We start from the raw sequence: 22,150 nt of genomic DNA, 5'->3' as shown, positions 1-22,150 counted from the left end.
TGTGAGTTTTTTTACGATTATTATGATATTCTAAGTAGGTATGTATTTCCTAGATATGAATGAATTTATCATGTATAGACTACCTTAGTAACAATAACAATAAAGAAATAAACTAATTCAATCCTTCATATTATATAAACTGAATTTTTTTTTAAAAGAACTAAAATTTCTATTTATCGAAAAATATTAATAAAATCGCGCATTCAGTGGCGTAAATTCATGAACTTTTATCCATTCAGTCACACCACCATTCGGCTTCATGTCTGAAAATAGTCTGACTGCAACAAAAAGTTTCACTGCATGAAGTGGGAGGGGCCTACACTCAACAGCCAATAAGATCGCCAGGATCTATCGCTGTCTCACTCGCTCATGTCCTTCTCTCTCCAACAAGTGCGATCGTCGATTCTTCATATCGAGATTGTGATTTTTTTATTGTCTTCAAAGTGGCTGTAGCTCGAACGAATAATATTAAAATATATTTGAGATCTTTCTGAGTGTTCTATTAACTTTTTAAATTGTTCGTTTGAAATAAAATTATATTGGATCTTACTATGAGAAGACTTTTAAATAATCGATGAATATACCTATGGTTTTTTTTTTATATTTTTTAAAATGATTGAAAGTTAATGTGATTATAAAAATGGAATTATAATAATTCAATATTATAAAACGGTTACTGTAATATTGTTATAGAATTATAATTGATATTAACCGCTTAAAGCACGTATAAAAGGGCCAAAGCACAAAAGTGTCGTACTAATTGATTTTAATGAATGGCCGACCCCTGCGGTGACGGAGCGGGGCGGCAGTGATAGCGGGTTGAAGAATATTTATTTAAAATCGCTATATTTGGATAAATTTAAATATTATATTCAAACAATTAGGTACATTTAGATTTTGTCTTGTGGTTTAGTTATATCTTAGATGGAAAAATTAAAAATTAAAAATAAAAAATTAAAAAAATAAAAGATAAAATAAAAGATAAAAAATTTAATATAATAAATATTATAAAAATTAAAAAATTAAAAGTTGATGGTTATAAAAAATTTATTTAAAATAATATTGACTCAATTGAAAATAGTAACAACAAAATCCTCTCCTCCCTCTGTACTAAGTAGGAACTGTATTTCTAAATCAAATATACTAATTTCATATCATTCTACTTAAGCTTCTTTTCATAGATAAGTAGAGTATATTCACACATTAAATTCTCTGCCTGCAGTTGTAAAAGCACCTTGAAATGTTGAATAGTGACCCGTAATCATTCAGCATAATAATGCATTTATGGTAATTAATAATTATGTATTTTAAATAACCATATGTAGGTACCACCATCAGGTATTTATGAAGTAAACCAAACCTACAGAGCGTGAAATTAATTAAAATTTACTCAGTTACAAGCCCTGTTACATAGCTATTAGGTACCATATCTTCTGATTTTAATGTTATTAATCCGGTGAAATTAATTCAATTTTTCTCAGTTACATGCCCCCTATATAACTATTAATTTTAATGTGTGATGACATAATATCTATTATTTTCTCATGTTTGATTTTACGCGAGTAGGTACCTACCTACCTTTACCTACCTATACTTACATTTAGAAATTAAAGACTTAAACGGCTTTTACGATAAAATAACTACCAATTTTGATGTTGATAAGAAAACCAAATAAAAAGAGCATGTGTGCCAAGCATAATGAATGAAATACTTTCTCAAGCATACATGTCAGAAGTGAACCTTCTTTAGCAAGATACAAAGATACCAAAATCGTCGCCATGACGTGACGGTATTGCTATGACGTGACCCTGAAATTTTACTCACTTTTTTCACTTCAAAATTTGAAGCCATCTAAGTAGCGATTTAATGATTTCCGCTATAACTATCACCACACTGGTATTTGCGCGTCCGGTCCGCCAACAATACGCTCCCTTTGTTATCTCTACCAATACTATTTTATACTTTGACTTCACTATAGATCCGATTATAAAGGAAGCGAGATTTCCTGTGCTTTTATTTGTGTTCTGTTAATAGTCTAAACATTAACAATACTCTGCGCTGTGCAATGGTTTAATAATTTTCTTGAAACAGGAATGTATTATTTTTAAGTGTGTGGTATTCTTGATCTACATTTTTATATCAATACAGTGAAAAAAAACCCTATTATGATGCAATTTTTATCGCAATTCTCTACCCACATGCTTCAATGAAATAACTAGAACAGCTGATGTGAGCTTTTACGCTTTAAAACTGGAAAGTAAAAATAAATCATATCTGTTTTGTTAATTCCAAGTACATCGTAAACTTTATGTCATATTATGTGTACCTTCTTAAGTAGTACCTAGGTGCCTACCTACGTTAGAGAAATAAACTTAAATATCAGATTTTTAAATTATTAAACACGTAGGTATGGAAGCTGCAGAGCTTTTGAACATTGCATTAGAATGCCTAGCTTCTTCTATAGCTATAATTCAATACCAATAAGTATTACCTGCTCTAAAATCATTATAAAGTTTGTAAGTAGGTTTTTACTTCTTACCATAAAAAAACGACAGAATCGCATAGGTACCCACTCTAATTATCCAATGTTTAATGGACAAATTACCCCAACCATACACCATTAAACTCATAAGCAACTAAATATCCTACTAATAGGTACCACCTTCCAATTAAAATCTATAACTACATCCGGCCAATCCACCAATGAGTCAAAAGGTAACAACCACAAGCTTCCAGAAGGCAACTACGTAATTTTTTCACCCCTCATAATCCGACATGGCGGCATTGAGCACATTAAAAGCTCTCCCTACGTTTGCAGCACGTTATCATTATAGGAATAAACTATTTATTAATTAATTTTAATTTCTTTTCTGTTGTAAATAATATTATTGGTGTCTAAATAAATATATATAGTAAGAATATAATATCGTAGGTAGGAACTGAAAGCTTAATTTTGTATTATTTAGGTAAAAATGTTATCAAAATGAGCTAATGTTTAATTCCTTATGTTTATAAGTAGAATTTATATTTATACATAGGTGTAGACTATAGGTATGCATTTAAAACTTGAAATATTTTTTTTATACGGGAAAGAGCTTAGCTGTAAAATACTGTGGGAAAATAAATGTCCTTCTTTTTCGTAACCTACTTAGAGCATCGTGCTTTTAACTTACTTTAAATGTAGGTACATGAAGCTGTATATTATACCGTGATACAGTTTAAAACTTCATTCAACGAGATTCGACCAACAAAGGGTAAGCAGATGCGAGTTAATTCTCTGGGTGTTTTATTTCCACACATCGAGTGGCTGTCAATTAATAAAATATTTGTCACATAAATTATCCAACGACATCCTTCCGGTGTTTAGAGCGCATCATAAAACTATTCAGTCGCTCGTATTATTGGGCACAATAGTGCGCCGCGCGGGAGAGCGGGCGCACCGCAAAAACTGCACCCGACTTAATTATAAAGAGACAAGAAGCGCCATTAAATAGCGATTCGTTAAATCTACGCTCTCGTGTTAACACTGGCATGCTCTATCCCTCTCACCCTCCAAGCGAAGTAAGAGAGACGACGATAGAAGAAGAGCTACGTCGCCGAATGGGCGGCAACTCGGATATAAGGTTTAGATTGACTGGGCGTTCTCTATTCACCTTTTTTTGTTTGCTTCGCGCGACGGTGAGCTTTTCATTTGGTGTCGGACTCCGCGCGAGTGCGCTCGGTGACACGTGTGCGAACTGTAATCGATGGACATAGCCGAGTGTGTGTCTCGTAGCTCGTATGAAATGTTTTGAGGTTGTTGCTCGGAAGTGAACTGTCAGAATGTCTGAGTTGCGTGGTTCGCCGCCGATGTCGCGAGCTTTGGAGGGCGGTTTCGGGGCTCCGCTGGCCGCGCTGAGCTCGCTGGCGGAGGCGGCTCCTCCTGCGCCGAACCCTCACGGGATCGACCACATCCTGTCGCGGCCGACGGTGGGCACCAACGTCGGGGCTGGTCTGCTGGCCCCGCGGCTCTCGCTGGCTGCAGCGGCGGCGGGCATGGCGCACTACCTCCAGCACAAGCCGCTGTACTGGCCCGGCTTCCAGGGGCTCGTCTCCAACCCCATGGCCTGGAGGGAGAGGCTCCAAACAAGTAAGTGTTTATTAGCGGTTAATTTATGTAGAGCGTGTGGAAAAGACTTCAACGTACACGCAGTACGCGTTAAGTAATTGATTTAAATTATTTATGAATTGGAATATTAATTAGAAAGTGATATTTATTAACGCTTTAAATAAAAATAATTAACTCTATATTTCTACATTATTAGATTGATATACCTACCTACCTATGTAGGTAATGTTTTAAGAAAATAGAGTAGGTGGTTATTCCTTTTTAAATGGTTTCTTATATTTATTGATTATGAGATAGTAAAATAAATATCCCTATTTATAGCTTATTATACTCGTATTGGTATAATATTTTTGAGTATAAGTATATGTATTAAATTCTTGCATCAATTTCATGTCCTGTAAAAATATTTATCGTTACTAATAGTTGAAAATAGATGAATTAATTAATACCTAAAAAATATCTGCTAATTATATCATGCAGACTGTGGAGTATTATGAGTAGGTACCTAGGTACCTAAATATTTAATACTAAATACAAATTAAATATAATATTGTCTTATCGTATAAACGATAGGCACCTTGTATATGTAATTGAAGTAGTCATTCTTTCCGATTATTATACCAATGTTAGGTAGAATATGACAGATTGCATGTTATGATTATTCCGACGGCCGACGCGGACGCGCGAATGTATGGAAAATGGCAATGATAATCCGACGGTGAGATTTAGGGCTAATAAATATGATGCTAAATGCTAATAAATAGGTATATATAAGAATTAAAATACGATCCTATAAACATTTCAAATAACTTTGATATGTACATATGATTCAAAAATAAGTTCCGATTCTGAATTAATAATTCATACTTAGGTAACTAAGTAGTTAGTTATTATTATTTTTTGTCGATAAAAATATTATAACACACATAATATTATGTATTATATTATGTATTATGTGTAGATATATATTTAAATGCTATTTAAATATCTATATTCTAAAATTTTATATCGACTTTTTACACAATGAAATTTAAATACATATGTCATAGTGAATAAATAGGTAATGATTTAAATATTTACATGCAATTAAATACATATTTACCTATATACTAGGTAGGTAGGTACTATAATATAAAATAATATTTCCCACCTAAACCAAAAATAATATTATGAATATGTCTATCTTATTTAGAAAAGTTTCCGGATTTTTATCATTTACCTAGGTACATGCCAAAAATAAATAAACGTGGAATGCAATTCAGCAATTATTCTATGAACATTTATAGGTATAATTTTTTTGTTATAATGTATGTTCATTGCTCCTAATAGATATCTACGGTAAGTAGAAGGCTACCTACCTACCTAGTACCTACCTACAAAAATGAAACACTTTTCTTTATCTTTTGAATTTTTTTTAAATAAAAATGGTAGGTAGGTACCATTTTTTAATTGAAGCAAACGTCTTATTTAAATATTACATTATGTAGTAGAGATAAGTATTTTTATAAAAGTAAGAAACCTTAAACCTGTTAACATAATTATATGTATATGACATAATTATAATTATATGTATATTATGTTAACATAATTATATGTATATGTATATGAAATAATTCTTAAACATAGGTACCTAGGTTAAAACTTAAAGGTTTTGAATACATTTGATAATAATGTCTTAAAAATGTCGTATATGGTGTACCTACAATAAAGAATTTTTCATTCATTCATTCAAACAATATAAACGTTGAAGAATAATTTGAAATAAGATTTATGCTTTTTGTCTTTACGTGCGACATAAAATGTCTGCTCTTAGGTATATGTTTGTAAATAAAGAATATCTTTTTGATATGGAAACCATAGAAATAAGAAGGTTATAGATAATTTACTACATACTTACATTCATTTTATACAGAATAATATCAAATAGACCAGGCTCCAAGGAGATGTTCGTTTGCAAAAATAGCGGACCTAAATCTGACTTCTGATATATATTGTATAGGTCCCAGACATCCTATAGACAGATGTTGCCAACCAGTTTTGTGGTCCTCCTGCCCGCACCCCGGTAATTAAATATGGCATACAAAGAAAAAAATAAAAATTTCCAAAACATGCCGTGTGGGGTATCAAATGAAAGAGCTTATTGAGTAGATCACGAATATATAGCATACTATATACATTTCTTACACTTTCTCTAAGATTTTTTAGAAAATTTACGAAAATGGTCCATTTTTGAGTTTACTTTAAACCACTATAGATTGAAAACTCATGAATATATTTTTTAAATTATTATTTTAAATAACTAGCTTTCCGCCCGCGGCTTCGCCCGCGTTTTCAGAGAAAACCCCGCATAGTTCCCTTTTTTTTGGATTTCCGTGATAAAACCTATCCTATCTCTCAAGTTGGATCGAACTGCACATGGTGTGCGAATTTTATTATAATCGGTTAAGTGGTTTAGGAGTCCATTGAGGACAAACATTGTGACACGAGATTTATATATATTAAGATAGTTTATGAAGCAGAAATGATTTTTTTGTTGTTTATTTTTGCTTTACGTATAAATATTATCAAAATGTAGTATTTCATAACAAGTTATCAATTCTGATAGTTTGGTTCTATAATAAAACTATTAGTAAACGAATATTTGCATCCTAACGTTGCAATATCCGCCATCTTTAATTTCAAAATTCAACATATCATATTAATATCTAGTTAATAACCAAAACTTATCACGTCTATAAGTATGAATAGGTAGGTAATATATTAATATCGGAAAGCTCAAAAAATATACCAATAACCGACAAAATATAATCAAATGATGCGTTAATATAATTTAATTAATATTGTTCTCTTATCAGTAGATGATAATATGTGTAATATGTGTAAGCTGATAATCTTATACTTGGTGATAACAGCACTAATTACTAGTGATGTGACACGAGATGTGCTAGTGATGTACCTATATATATTGAAACCTATCGATAGTTTCTAGTAATAAACTAATTTCATTTGTCTGCTGTTGAAATTTTAGTTCATATGTTTGTAATGTCATTAAGAATATGAGGCAGGCTATATTATTTAGCTTTATATTTCAGTAGGTAAAAGCTCTTTAAAATAAAGCGAAGCATCACTCAGAGCTTTTATACGATCAAATTGTGTTTAACTAACTCTATATTCTGGTTAAGAACAAATAAGTTTTACATTTAGCTGTGATTTTATTATAGTTAGAGCTTTTTGTACAATCTTTCATAGTTTATTGACCTGTTAACACTTACGAACTACGGTATTAGTACGTAGCTATAATAAAGAATACATAATAAAATTTTATACTATTGCTAAAACCTTTTAACACTTGAGATGTCTTTGTTTCTCTATACATAGAAATACACATGATTTTAAAAGAGCAACTATGGAGTTTCTTGCCGGTTCTTCTCCATAGATCACTGCTTTCCGAATCGGTGGTAAATGTTAAAAATAATTATGTACCTAATGACGATTCGAAAGTACTACTAAATAGTAGTCTGATTGAATAAATGAATGTTTGAGTTTGAGTTTGAAAGAAAAACTAACTTTCACCAAGACATTAAAAGGTCCAATAGTATGATAATTTATTTGCCCATCAAAATTGCTACATAGAAGTAGTAATCAGTGTAACAGATGTGAATTGCATCTGCCCCAAACCCCACAAAGGGTACGGATGTCACATTATCTTTATTCCATTTAAAACTTTTAATTACAATTTTCAAAGATATGAGATCAAATTAATTCATTTTGTTGCTATTTGACTTTATCATGTTTACAACGACTAAATCGTATACAACCAAACCAATACACGTCAAACGAGCTAACCCCACAATGTGAAGTGTAGAGCACTTTTTCGTTGTTCTTAGTGCGTTCGAAAAGATTATAATATATGTAATGTTCTAATACTGAACAACACTGAATGCGAGTTTTCGTTTAGGTACACTAAAAGATAACGAAATAATGCTCTTGCTCTAGTTCTTGGCTCTAGCTCTGTGTTCGTTTGATGTAGATGCACCGTTAGACTACGCTAAAATAACGTATGTACCTACATAATGTGAAATAGCAATAATGTAAAATACTTAAAGGGGACCAAAAAATGTGTAATATTATAACTAGGTATAAGATATATGAGTGTAAGTTGATATTTATGAAAAAAATCAGTTTATAATGTTATTTTTCGTATTATAAGGAAATATTTTTAGACTGTTTTCAGTGTTGACATTCTTACAATAGAATACTTTGCGATAAATTGCTAACCAAGCGGCGTCGCGTGCTCAAACTAGTGATATATAATTATTAGTGTTATCAGCGTGTTAACCGGTATCAGCACGGAGATCAAGCTATACAGTATTAGGCAGGATTAGCGCGTTATTGCATGATTATATATTATCTAATAGTTCGGATATATATGTGGAAATTTCATTAAATTGACCACTTAAGATAACACTTTAATATTGTTTTATGTTTATTTATACATTAAAGATTATAACGGTTATAATGCCATTATGAGTTAATAATTTAAGTATTCAATATAATTGTATTGCTAGAACGAAAAATTCCTATCAAAACAATATTTAATAGGTATTCTCTTTCATTTCTATTTAAAGTACCTACCTATTTGTACTGTACTTGTATTTATATTGTACCTATTTTTACTGTATTCATGAGTTCCTTTGTACACGATTGTGTTATATTTTACTCTACATTTTTATCCAGTCAAAATTTTTAAAGGATAGCATGAAACGATTGCGCTTGGCGGAAGCTCTGAAAATTTTAGAGATGAAAATACAGATAATGAAAGTTAGGAATTGTTTCATAAATAATTATTTTTAACAAGAACCAGCCTTCAAATTTTCAGAAATAAACCAAAGAACCTTCAAAATCGCTTCACCCGCTCGAAAGCTTTGAGGTGAAAGGAGGCTATGAAAGTCGGCTAATTATAAGAATAACTATTAAACGTTCTAGTATTAATTATACTCCATATATTACTTAAATAAAGTTTCTTCCTATATATACAAAATGGACAGAGAAATGAATCGCACACATAATAAAAACAAAATTGGTAAAATAGTCAGCTTGCAATGAAATAATTGTAATGAAACCGGTTTGATCCGCAATTAACCGCCTCTGACGCTTTGTTTATTAAAATCACAATACCTTCGGACCGTATGGTCGGTGTAGGTATATGAGGAGATTTCATTATTACATTTACATAATATATGATTACCTATATGTATTTGTTGAAGGTATATTATGCAATTACATATCTATGTACTAGTTTAGGTACTATAGAGTATCTACTCTAGTACCTAATAAGTAATAACCTTTAAAGATACATATATATATGTATATTTGTATCTTGTGTATAATTTAAAACCAACTTACAAAAGACGTACGTACGCGTGATTTTCAAAATTCCGGGAATGTAGAGATATTTTTTATTATTATTATAATTAGGTACTATTAATTGCCGTATTTTAAATATCCATCGGATTTTTATGCATAGTAGTGTGCATGCAACGCAGCCGTGGCAATATCAAAACACTCGTACCTACATTACAAAACCTACCAAATATCGACTTTAATAACAAAAATATTCATAATGATTTAACAAACAACAACGCCTCCATAGATTCGCAGTTCGTAATATTAATTACTGGAGGATGCGGTCACGCTGGCCGCTCCAATGAAGTGGGACACATTTTTTAAATTGCCCCCCACCCCTCACCCACCCCCACCCCCTCAGCATATGTCGACGGAATTAAAACTGGACTGCGAAATGAATGTTTGTCCACTCGTATGAGACAAAATGAATTCATTGTTATAGGTGTTTGATACAGATAGTTTTTAACTTTTTAATAATGTTGGAATGGAAATTATGATGAAACGTGGTGAAATTGATTGATAGAACGTAACAATAAGCATAAAGCATGTATGATTGTATGACATGGAGGAAAAGCTCGTTATGTAAAAATTTATCGATTTCCTTAACATGAATGTAGGTGAAAAGCTCTTTACTCTATCAACCTAAAACCGTGCTTATGTTACGAACGCGATACCACTAAAGAGGCCGACACAATTTACTCGCTAAAAAATAACTAAAATAATACACAAAAACAATATTCAGTAACTAGACGTTCATTAAACGTCCAAGCAATTAAAACCGGCCGACATAAAGCAAACAATCTCTGCGCAATGAAATTAAATGAAGAAATAACAGAATCCCCGCTCGACCGCATTTCCCCGTTTCCCGTTTCCCGCCGCGTGTTTTTCCCCGTTTCCCCGTGTCCTTAATGAGGTGACGGTGTTCGGTGCGTCATAAAACGTTTTCATGGCTTCTAATATTATATTTTGCAAAATTAGTAGCTGTATGTGTTTGTTATTTTGTGGAACAAAAGCTAGTGGTCTTATTTTGTACCTAGAGTAGTTCCGTTTGAATATATTATGTTTAATGTTAGCCGACTCTTGAAAAAAAGTAATAAAAAAAATAATCATCCATAGATGATAATCTTGATATTTTGATAATGTATTGAAATTAAATTAAACTTAAACGTTAAGGTTAAGCTGGTAAAAGGACAAAAACTGGTAAACTCTACCTACATATTTCTACCATATTGCAGAATTTTTATTAATGTTCATAATATATTGAGCATAATAACACTATAGATTACGTTTTAAAAGAACAGCATACAAAACAAACAGCTCAACCAAACACAATCATTGCAACAGTATGCAATATTGCATACTATTATCAAACTCGCACGCAAATACGGTACAATACACAATAGCGTTGTTCAAACAATATTGTTCGTAGATGTTCCGTTATCAGCTGACAGGTGTAGCGCTTGTCGCGACATGCGGCGGCTTCATTACACCCATGAATATCGAGCGATATGAGAATATACATGTGGATTATATGCTATGATTTGGTTGAAATAGATGTGAATAGAAGCTTTTGTAGGCTACGAGTTATGCCTCTAAGTGTAGGAAAGTTTTGATTTTTTTGCCTTTTTATGAATTTACACAAGAAATAACTACCTACGAAACTGAAATTCAGCACTCTTTCATCAGTAGAAATGTATATATAATCTATGCTATTATTACCTGACAAATACATTATTGTGTGTTTATTAATAAACTGGATGCCGTTGCCTCGAAGGAAATAGGAAAAACATTACCTTTTGATTAAACGCTGTGAAATATCTAAAGAGACAAGTTTAATTCAAATCTAATTGTTCATCATTCATTATGACGTATCACGTAACATAACTATCACATAGAATTATATTATCTGTGCTATTACTTGGAAATAATAATAAGGAAGAATAGTAAAGAAAATCCTAAACATGTCTACTCTATGACAATTGTTTTGCGAACCGTACGGAATCACGCACACATTTATTAACGGAAAATTAATAACCGCATCCATCTCTGTCTAACTTTAAACTAGCACATATACGAGTGAGACGGCAGGTTGTCTCTCAACTCCTAAGTTTTATCAGAGATTTGGATTGTATGGACAGACGCCAAGAATATTTATATTGTCGTTATGACAAATAACATAACTATTCACTGTCTATGTGATGTTATTGTGTAAGTTTTATAATAAACTATTGTGTGTATTCCTTCTGTACAAGACTTGGATTATTCTTTATTTGTCACTAAGATACTGTTGAGAATAGTAAGAGCTATTAGCAATTCGTTGATAGTTATCTTGCGAAGAGTACAGTCTAGCTAATCTATACATAGAATAAATCTGTAGAAGGGTCAATTCTGTACATTGAAAATATTGAAAAAATAAATACCAGGGGGTGTTACTGGATCGATACCAAACCCAAATATGTGATTAAAAAAATTTTTGTCTGTCTGTCTGTCTGTCTGTCTGTCTGTCTGTCTGTCTGTCTGTCTGTCTGTCTGTATGTCTGTATGTGAAAACTAAAAAACTAACGGTTCGATTTCGATGAAACTTGGTATAATTATACCTTATTATCCTGGGCGTAATATAGGATACTTTTTATTCTGGAAAAATACGTAGAAAAAAAATAATCTTAATTTTTCAGTTTTATCCATAGACTTTGTTCTGTAGAACCGCGAACACACGTTGCGTATTATTATAGGCCTAGCCGTATTTGGGTCCAATAGATATTTATAAAATGTCATTGTCAGAGTTACTCAAAATGGAGAAATAAACCATCCACGCGAAGACCGACATCCGCGCGGACGGAGTCGCGGGCGGAAGCTATTATTAAATAAAGTTACAAACAGTTTCAAAAACTGTTCCTTCCTTACAAGGGGGCAAGGGGCAGTTTTTAGCAACACGTTGCATGCAACCTGACCGTCATGCATTATGCAACCTTAATAATGTTTGCCTACAGGCGACACCATATTGTTAAATGCAAAATAAACTGTTAAAATAGGTTTAGAAACTGATTTTTAGGTAGTTTATCAAATGAAGAGCGGAAAAATAACAGTGCCTATTTTTTTAGGTATTTGTGAAGCTTTTCAGTTGTTTTCAATGTATATAAATACACTTTTTTGTAAAGAGTATATTTGTTTTAGTTATTTACATCACGGTGTCAATAGTAATAGCAGTCAGGATTTTTACGTAAAAAACGCATTGTATTATGGAAATTCCATGACATGATCGCAATAATAATTAACTGATAAATTGTTGCATTTTTAGGGGTTTTAAGGTAAATATTACCTACGACATGAAATTAAATAAATACATATAAATTTGAAAGTATCAAATCCTGAACTGAACAACAATACCTACATATAAACTTTTAATTTCATTAGCTACACCCACATCTCCCTTTGTGTCTAAATACTTCACGCGATAAATTCAAATATTATAAATTCGTGTTACTTCCAAGTTTACAGTGGTTCACTGAAGGAACCGCAAAACTCGAACCCTTTAAGTAAACCGCACCCCCCACCCCTGTGACACCCTCCCCCCTTGTTTCTGTAATGATGTTCGGAATATGTTTGCTCGACATGTGTAAGGTTGTTTCTCGTAAGTCAGTGCGTGTTTCGCTTTTTGGTATATATTCATCTACATTATTATTATAATAGGTACAGAGATATAGTAAGATATGTTATTATGCTTATTCTTAATTCCTTACTAACATATAAATGCGAAAATGTGTTGGTTTATCTTTCTTTCACGTCGCAACGAAGCGATTTTATGCTATGATTTTTGTGTCTAGAGATAGGTAATTAGCAGGCTAAATAATGACCGGTGGTCATACATCTAATTCCTATGGGAACTTCCTTTCACCATTCGGGTGAAATCATGGGTAAAAAGCTAGTATACTAATATGATAGGATGGTAGATTTTTTTTTTTAATAATACACTAATTGAAAATCTACCGAATCGATTTTGTAAATTCTGTCATCACCAAAAGCTTAATTCATCTTCAGGACCTATCTTTTATTTTCAACCGGACCAAGGTTTTTGCTTCCGAGTTTACCAACTAAAATGATAGTTTATGTTTTAATGTTGAGTACCATTTTATAAAACACAGGGCAGAAATTAAAGCTTTAAGCGTGAGTAGGTATATTTGGCATACATATTTGAATCTCGTCCCCTTGTGGGGTATTGTGCAGATGCATTTCACATCTGTTTCACTGATCGATTTTCTTCACAAGTCCATGATCTCTGTTCCTTGGTACGAGATATTTTTTAATAATATCCTTCAGCAATCGAACTCAGGACCCTCCGGTTAAATTACATTTACTAATACGTACCAGAAGAGTAATTATTACTACACTAGCTTACCACCCGCGGCTTCGCCCGCTTTGTCTAAAACCTAATAATTTATATACCTACTAAAATCTTCCTCTTGAATCACTCTATCTATTAAGAAAACTGCATCAAAATCCGTAGCGTAGTTTTAAAGATTTAAGCTTCCATGGGACATAGGAACATAGGGACAGAAAAAGCGACTTTGTTTTATACTAGGTATGTAGTGATGATGAATTGCAACTTATAATATTCGTATACTCTTATTTTTCAGAGCAGTCATAAAATATGTTATATCGACCATATCTATGTATCACGTAGAAAAAATACTGGCCTCTTTATATAAAAGAATTAACATCAAAACCTTTGATAAACAGTCATAAATAAAACATAAGTAAATCTTATAATACAAAATGTTTTACTTAACCACCTTTATGTATAACCTTCATTAATATTAATATCCATTAACCGAATTGAATTTACAAGCTTTTAATATTCTTTATGAGTAAAAGGGTTGGGTAAACTACTACCTATACATCGCGGGTTTGTCCGCTTAGTGTAAAAAACACGTTGTAGTTTAGAGATATGTAGGTAATTACAAAAACACTGCTATTGTAATGATTGATGTCTTTAAAATTTTCTCTGAGAAGGAGAATTACTATCGTTCTAATTTGTAAAATATGTAATATTGTTATTATTTACTATTGTAATCAAAAGCTCACAAAGAAAAGCTGTTTCATTGGCAACGATTGAATAAACTAAATCCATATAAAGAAGCTGGTAAAATTGTGTTTTATATAAACTATTTATTCAACCTACGCAAATTGAACTGAATGCATATTTAATTATATTTCAGTGAGAATTTGTTATGAAATTACGAATTAATTGTTTATTGTCGATTGATAACTCGATTCTCGTCGGATTATAATTAACACGCTATATTTTCAGTTTTGTTTTGTTCACATGCATAATACATAGGTAAAGACTATAGATAACAATAAAATATGTAACAATTAACACATTAACTGCCAGAGTAATAATGACGAAAATCACAAAAAAAATTTTTAGTGCCAATTGATGTTATGGGTCTAGATATACAATAGTATTAAATTTTGGGTTCAATCGGACGCAGGGTTCCGTAGAAAAGTAAAAAAAACTTCACGAGGTCACCGGTACCCTACATGGCGCACAGAAATAATTTAGTTGATTTCTGTTACCAGGCGCCGTGCGGTCACCTCGCCGGACCTGAACTCCGGGCACCCGCGCACCTCAGTCAAAGACAAAAAGATTAATTAAATTACTCGGCGATTTAACTACTCGTTTTATTTTTCTTCCTATTGTAATGCATTCACAACCATTTTTAAATAAATACGTTTAAAATAAGAAAAAAAATAATGTTCTGGGCATTTTCACGTTATTGAAGGTTTACCTTCACTAATTCAAAATATTCTTACGTTACATAGAAACCATGCGAAAGTATTACACCTGAGCGCCATTCCGGTCACTTTATAATAAGAAATCTATGGAAAAAGCGTCCTACGGCGCCTTAATCATCTCTGAAAACAGGTCTACCGTGAGGTCACCGGTGTCCTACGCGGCTCCTTAATACAAGTCCGCTTCCGGTCACCGGTGCCCTACATGGCAGTCAATGTGTTAATCTTCTAAAATAACAAATTTAACTTTTTATGTTAATATAATGTAAAAAATAAAGATAGCACGCACTAAAATTGTAATATGAGATTAAGAATATTCATTCGAGGTAATAACTTTTTTGTTCTTATGACTAAACATCGCATTTATTAATTACACATCACATTGAATGAAAATATTATTATAATACAAACCATACCTACAGAGATTGGAGACTCATTTAATAAACTTTTTTGCAACGTGAACTGGAATTAAATCAAATGAGTGATTAGTTATTTCTATAATTATTATTAATAGTCTAGCGCTCTTGTAGTTATTTCAACTGAATGTATTTCGACTTTAAATCCTCAACAATCAATACGTTGATTGAACTTTCACAAAATAGCTCATGAATATTTTCATAACACAATTATCCGCGGCAATTCCACAGATAAAAAACAAAGGTTCGCGTTAGGATCGCGGCTCGCCCTCGCGCCATTATTTTATTTCATTTTCCCCCGTCCCTCGGGGGTGTCGCTTCATCAAAACATTTATACGCGATGAAAAATATCACAATTGAATACGATGGCTTTTTTGTTTTTGCCGCGACGTTTTTATTGTGGTTTTATGGTGCTTCGGCATTATTCTGCGAATGTTTTGACAGTCGCGTTGAGTTATGTGCTGTTGAGCTAAGATCGCGTCAGGTCTTTGTGTTTTGAGGTTATGTTGTAAGATATCGAGACGATTTGGAAAGTTGCGCGGTTAAGCTTTTATTGCTGTAGATATGGCTGTTTTTTACGCTGAATTAGTCATAAATTAGAGGTTAAGATGTGGTTCGATGTGAGGAGAAATAACAAGGATTTATAGGGCAGATTTAAGGATGATACCAATTCTAATTTATCAGAAAAACAAAGTACCTAGAGTCAAAATGGCAATTTGTTTTACACATTAAAATATTAAATACTTCACACAATTTTAATGCTTATAAATAAGCTTATAATCTCATAGATTATGGCTATAATGTAATAAACTTTTCAAATGCTAAACGAAATAATTCAAACGTGCAATAGTTCCATACCTAATTATGGCTCTTTCCCCTTATAATCTCCTACTTAATGCCATAAATCCTAAAGTTTGTATGGCTTATAGACAGATGGAAATGTTTGTTGCTATTTCACGAGGAAGCTACTAAACCGATATGGCTGAAATTCACTGTAGACTATGCAGCGATACAATATAATTATTTAATAAAAAAAAAATCACTTTAAAAGTCCAGAAATCAAATGAAGTTAAATTTTGAACCAATTCATAAATAATATTTAATTATGCGACCATAATATGGACACAAGAAAGCTCATATGATAAATATCTATCTATCACCTCTAAATTTTTAGATCTTTAGATATGTCGTATATTCATCAATTCGAACAATTATGAACGTACAGAATGTACAGATGAGCGGGCAAATCGTCACAAATTATTGCACACTTTTGTACCTTCCAATCTCCAATTTTCAATACAAGCCTTGTCTACTACTCCATAACTGCCTATAGACCTATATAATCATAAAAACATAATACTGTTGTAGTGAGCAACGGAGCACTAAGCGCATGCGCGGCGCAAAGCGGCATGGACAAAGACGGCAAGAAGAAGCACACGAGGCCAACGTTTAGTGGCCAGCAGATCTTCGCGCTGGAGAAGACCTTTGAGCAGACCAAGTATCTGGCTGGTCCGGAGCGAGCCAAGCTTGCGTACGCGCTTGGCATGACGGAGTCACAAGTAAAGGTGAGCTTTTTGAAGTTTTATCGATAGCTAGCTGTGTCCCGCTGTTTCAACCGCATTGCTCCTTAGCTAGTTGGTCTTAGCGTGATGATATAGCCTTTAGCCTAGCTCGATAAACGGGCTATCTAACGCCGAAAGAATTTTTCAAATCTGACCAGTAGTTGCTGAGATAAGCGCGTTCAAACAAACAAACAAACTTTTCAGCTTAATAATATTAGTATATATAAATAATAGAAAATGAGACAACCTCTACTACTCTACATTAATTGTCTTTCAATGATTTGAAATTGATTGGTTTTTTGTCTAATAATTGTGCCTGTCTTTTAAATGCTAAGTCTTAACCATACATATTAGAAAGAAATAGCTTCGCTGGTTACGTTCAACATATATATTTTACGAGTATCACAGAAGCGAAACAGGCAATATCCGTTTTATTAAGCGCATACAATCTTTAACAACTGACTATTAACTAACATCTCCATTTACAACACTATAGTTTGAGTACAGAGTAACGGCTACTCAAACAGGGTAAACGCACGAATGTGCGACACTCGCGCCGCTCTATTCGAATGGCCATACCATACCATATGTCAGGGGAATAGTCCATTATGCGCTTAATAGCCGCTAGATAAGGATCAGATTGGTTTGCGCACATGTATCGTATAATCAACCATGTTGTCCGTCGGTAATCGGATTACGGAGATTGAAAAGTCAATCACTTAGTCGCGGCGTAATCAAACGATTTGCTCTATTGCTGTGGATTAACTGGAAGGACATGTGGACGCGTTGCTTTGTGCGCCGGGTTGGAATCTATTTTATTTAATTATTAAGTTATACTATAAATTGGTTTACGTTACTATAAGAGAATCAAAGCATAACTATAATTCATTTCCGAATAGCTTACTTGAAGATGAAATTATGCATTGTATTTATTGAATCTTAAACTTCTTATTCACAATTTTTAATGTAATATGTATATCAATATTATTTTGAATTAATTTGATGGCAATGTAAGCTTTATGCAATTACTAGTTAAACAAGAAATACACTATTAGCTGTGAAGAAGTTGAAGAGACAAAAATTAAGTCGTAAAGTTACCAAAAATTAGGTATGTACATGATGATTACAAAAACCAGAAATAACTACTTCTACAGATGTTGTATGTAAACACAAGCTGTATTCAAATTACTTCGTATATCTGGTAGCATCGCTGTATCCTTAAACAGTATTAATGATAAGATATATTTTGTATGACAATATCGATGACATAAAAGTTCCCCTCACGTCTAAACTGTCTCAACTCGTAGATCATTGCGCCTAGTTAGCGTTTAATTCCGAGGGTCCAAATTGTATTATACTAAGTGATATATTCCATTTGGGGGCAACGCTTTGCTTTGAGGGCCGGAATGTGCACACACGAATTTGTTTGCATTCTTTTCGTATTCTTCTCATTGTTGGTTGTACTTGTTTTGTGAAATATTGGTGATTTTGTTTTTATATTTAATTTAAGAATATAATATAACGAAGATTGAGGATACAAAAATATCATATAGCTTGACTAATATGATTTTATATTTTTTAACAATGAGAAAGAAATACATTTAATTACATTCAAATTATTATTGATTAATAAATAATAGATTTGTTCTTGAAGCGTCTTCCTATAAATAATTATTCTTGTTCTCTTATTTCATAATATTCAATTTAAACTATTTCTCCGTTGCAAATGGCAAAAGCAAACTTAATAAAGTGTACGTATTATTGAAATCGCATCTGAATCGAGAAGGGTGTAGTAAGAAGTCAAGTGTACATAATAAGATTAATGTAAGTAATGTATCGTTTTCGTCGAGTGTTCACTGATTTTGTTGTGTCATTCCCTTAATATTTGTTTCGTGTTTCGAAATAGGGAATAGTAATGGCTCATTCATGTATAGAATTACATTATTTATACAGCAAGCTATGATATACATGAAAGTATTACAATAAAGACGGTATAATAAGTTTGAGATTGCATTAGAATGAAATAATTTTACTGAATCATGAAGCCACACCTTTTAGAGTTGCTGTAGCTCTTTTTAACTTCACAATGTTTCAACTGCTATTTAATTAATTTATTTATATAAATATTTATATTTACATATTTATTTATAACACTTCATTGTACTAAACAATGTAGGAAATGTGGTACAAATTAATGAGGTACAAAAATTTTGCACTATTGGCGGCCTTATTGCTACACAGCAATCTCTGCCAGGCAACCTGGTAGGAAAGGAAATGTGAGAAGAATAAGGGAATAATCAAATGGGAACAAATAAAATTGCTTTTTCATAAAATGAATATTTTTAACCTTGAAATAAGTATACAATTGTACCTATTGGTTGACACAAACAAGATTATACTCCCAAGATTCCGATACCAAATCTGACCCGTCACACTACAATACATCATGCGTCCACACACGTACCTAATCCTTCACACCGCCACGTCCAACAAATGAGACCTCTCATTCGCTAATTGTGCTCAAAAGCCAACCACCGAAGGGTGCATTTACCCTACTTATACCATACAAGCGAATTTACACCTAACGACTTTTGTGTTAAGGCACAATTTCGCGCATAAATTTTTTTATATCTTTTTTCGTCATGGGTGTCATAGCTCATTTGACATTCAATAAAGTTAATCCGTATGGAATTAAAGAGGGCTCGTATTTACACATGTGTTGCTCAATGCTCAGGCGGTGCATAATATAATTAATTTTGCTGTTTATTTTGCTGCAAACGATCTAAATTGGTTTTAATGCTGCATTGGGCTTAATAAAATTAATAGTCCGTATATATTGTACAATTGCTTCACTTTATTATACGTCTTTGTATATTAGTTTTCCACTTTTAGCAAATGCTATGACTGTTTTGATAGTTGAAGTAATTTATTTAAAATAAATAATAAAGACGGTGCGAAACCTTACCATACTATCAAAATATTCCGTTGTAAAACTAAATAGTGCAAGTGGATTAATCATATTTTAATGTATGTAATAAAAGTCCTAGCGTGAAAATCTTTCTTATGTCTATTACATCCCCTTCTATTTTATATACTTACACATTAAAATATTTACCTTACAAATTTTTGAGAATAGCTTGTTAAAAACCTTTCTGCCTTTTAAAAAGCTTCATAAAATGGACCAGATAAAGCCTCCAAAAATCCAGGCATAAATCTCAGTCTAAAGCATAATATCACATTTTTAAATATAACCAATAAACTTACACTATGGAAAGTATACAATATACATTGACGCATCAGTTCTAATTCCGTATCTATTTACGAGAGTTGTAAAAGGAATGACGGCAATGTATGTGATTTGCATTTTACATTACGTTCCATAGAATATCGCGTATGATCATAATACGCGTTGTAAAGCATGTCGTATAATGTAATGATACTGTATTAGTTTATAGAGTTACGATAATATAGACATAGAAATTATAGGACTAACCAAGTTAGATAATACTAGCTGTCCCGTTGTTGTAGCATACTCTTATCACTAAGGGGCATGAAAAATAGATGTTAGGAAATTCTCAGATCTACCCAATAGACACACAAAATTTAATGAGATAAGGTCAAGCCGTTTCGGAGGAGTATGGTAACTAACATTGTGACGGGAGAATTTTAAAAATGAAGTCAATAGGAACAATAGTTTTCGGTATATTCCATATTATCATATATTATAGTAATTCTTAAAAATGAAGACCCAAAATCCCCTGAAGATAACTAAAACTTATGTCATTTAAATTTAATTAAAATTGCTGTGCACGTAATACAGCAAAAAAAAAATACTTTTAGGTACATAAATTTTACGATATAAATCGGATTTGGATGTAATTGCTGTAACCGGCTAACTAAGGTACTTTTACCCGATCATAATCGTCTATGACTATGAGCCAATTGAATATTAGAAAATATTTTAATTTCATGCACAAAAAAGTTATTTCGTTAAAATAAACGCTTTAAACCATAAATCATAACAAACAAAAACATCTTTCCTCTTTGTAATATAAGTAAAGTATAGAAGAATTGATCGCGCCGTGTGTGAAAGTTGTCCTGAAATACCTATTTATTGATATTTTTTTCATTGATATTCACAAATATTATTATTAAGTTATACCTACCATCCATTTTAAAGTAACATTTAACATGATTCATTCTATTAAAAATATAGCGTTTTTATTCGAGCGTTATCTTTCGTGTCAATTCAATTTTGAATAATATGATTCAAAATATTATCTTATGAACGCCTATTAGTAACAACAGAGCAGTTAAAATGTAGATAAGATTGAATGCAATACACCCTATATAAATAGGGTTGACACTTTTTTATTAAATAGTGTTATATGATGACTTCTTAAATTCAAATAACTTTATTAGAAGAACTGAAGAAGTACTAGATATTGTTTATTTTTTTTAACAAAATAAGAATTAATGTACAATCCTAAAAAAATCTATTTAAAGAAAAGCACACGTTGTGGTAATTTAAGAGTTAGATTGCTCTTATAAACTTACCATTTTTTTAATTAATATTAGCTACTATTATTTGTTTACTAATAGATAACCTACTTTATACATACTTTCCTTTACCAAATTTAATACCCAATCTCTTACTAATGTTTAAAAAAGCAGCGGTTGACAGCCCTAGCGCTAGGGGAGCAGCGAGGGGTGATATTAAATTATTCTGATGGATCACACTATAATTTAATTTTAATGTGTTTTGATAAAACGACCGTGAATGCATAATCGGTTGCACTTTAGACTATAAACTCGATCGTGAAATAATTGCTCTTTTTTAATTTTTTTCTATGACGCAGCCATTT

General features: G+C 32.2%; 1 protein-coding gene across 1 annotated transcript in view; it reads left to right on the top strand.

Annotated features, from left to right (window-relative positions):
• Window positions 1-3,822: 3,822 nt before the first annotated feature.
• Window positions 3,823-22,150, top strand: part of LOC123701069 (homeobox protein Nkx-6.2) — a 45,585-nt gene continuing 27,257 nt past the window's right edge. Inside the window, exons 1-3 of the mRNA XM_045648480.1 lie at window positions 3,823-4,133; window positions 7,301-7,314; window positions 17,092-17,288. Of these exons, the coding sequence (XP_045504436.1) occupies window positions 3,823-4,133; window positions 7,301-7,314; window positions 17,092-17,288 (522 nt within the window). The remainder of the gene's footprint in view (window positions 4,134-7,300; window positions 7,315-17,091; window positions 17,289-22,150) is intronic.

Source organism: Colias croceus, chromosome 20 (genome assembly GCF_905220415.1).
Source record: "Colias croceus chromosome 20, ilColCroc2.1".
In the NCBI taxonomy this organism is placed as follows: domain Eukaryota; kingdom Metazoa; phylum Arthropoda; class Insecta; order Lepidoptera; family Pieridae; genus Colias; species Colias croceus.
This window is presented reverse-complemented; position numbering and strand designations above follow the sequence as displayed.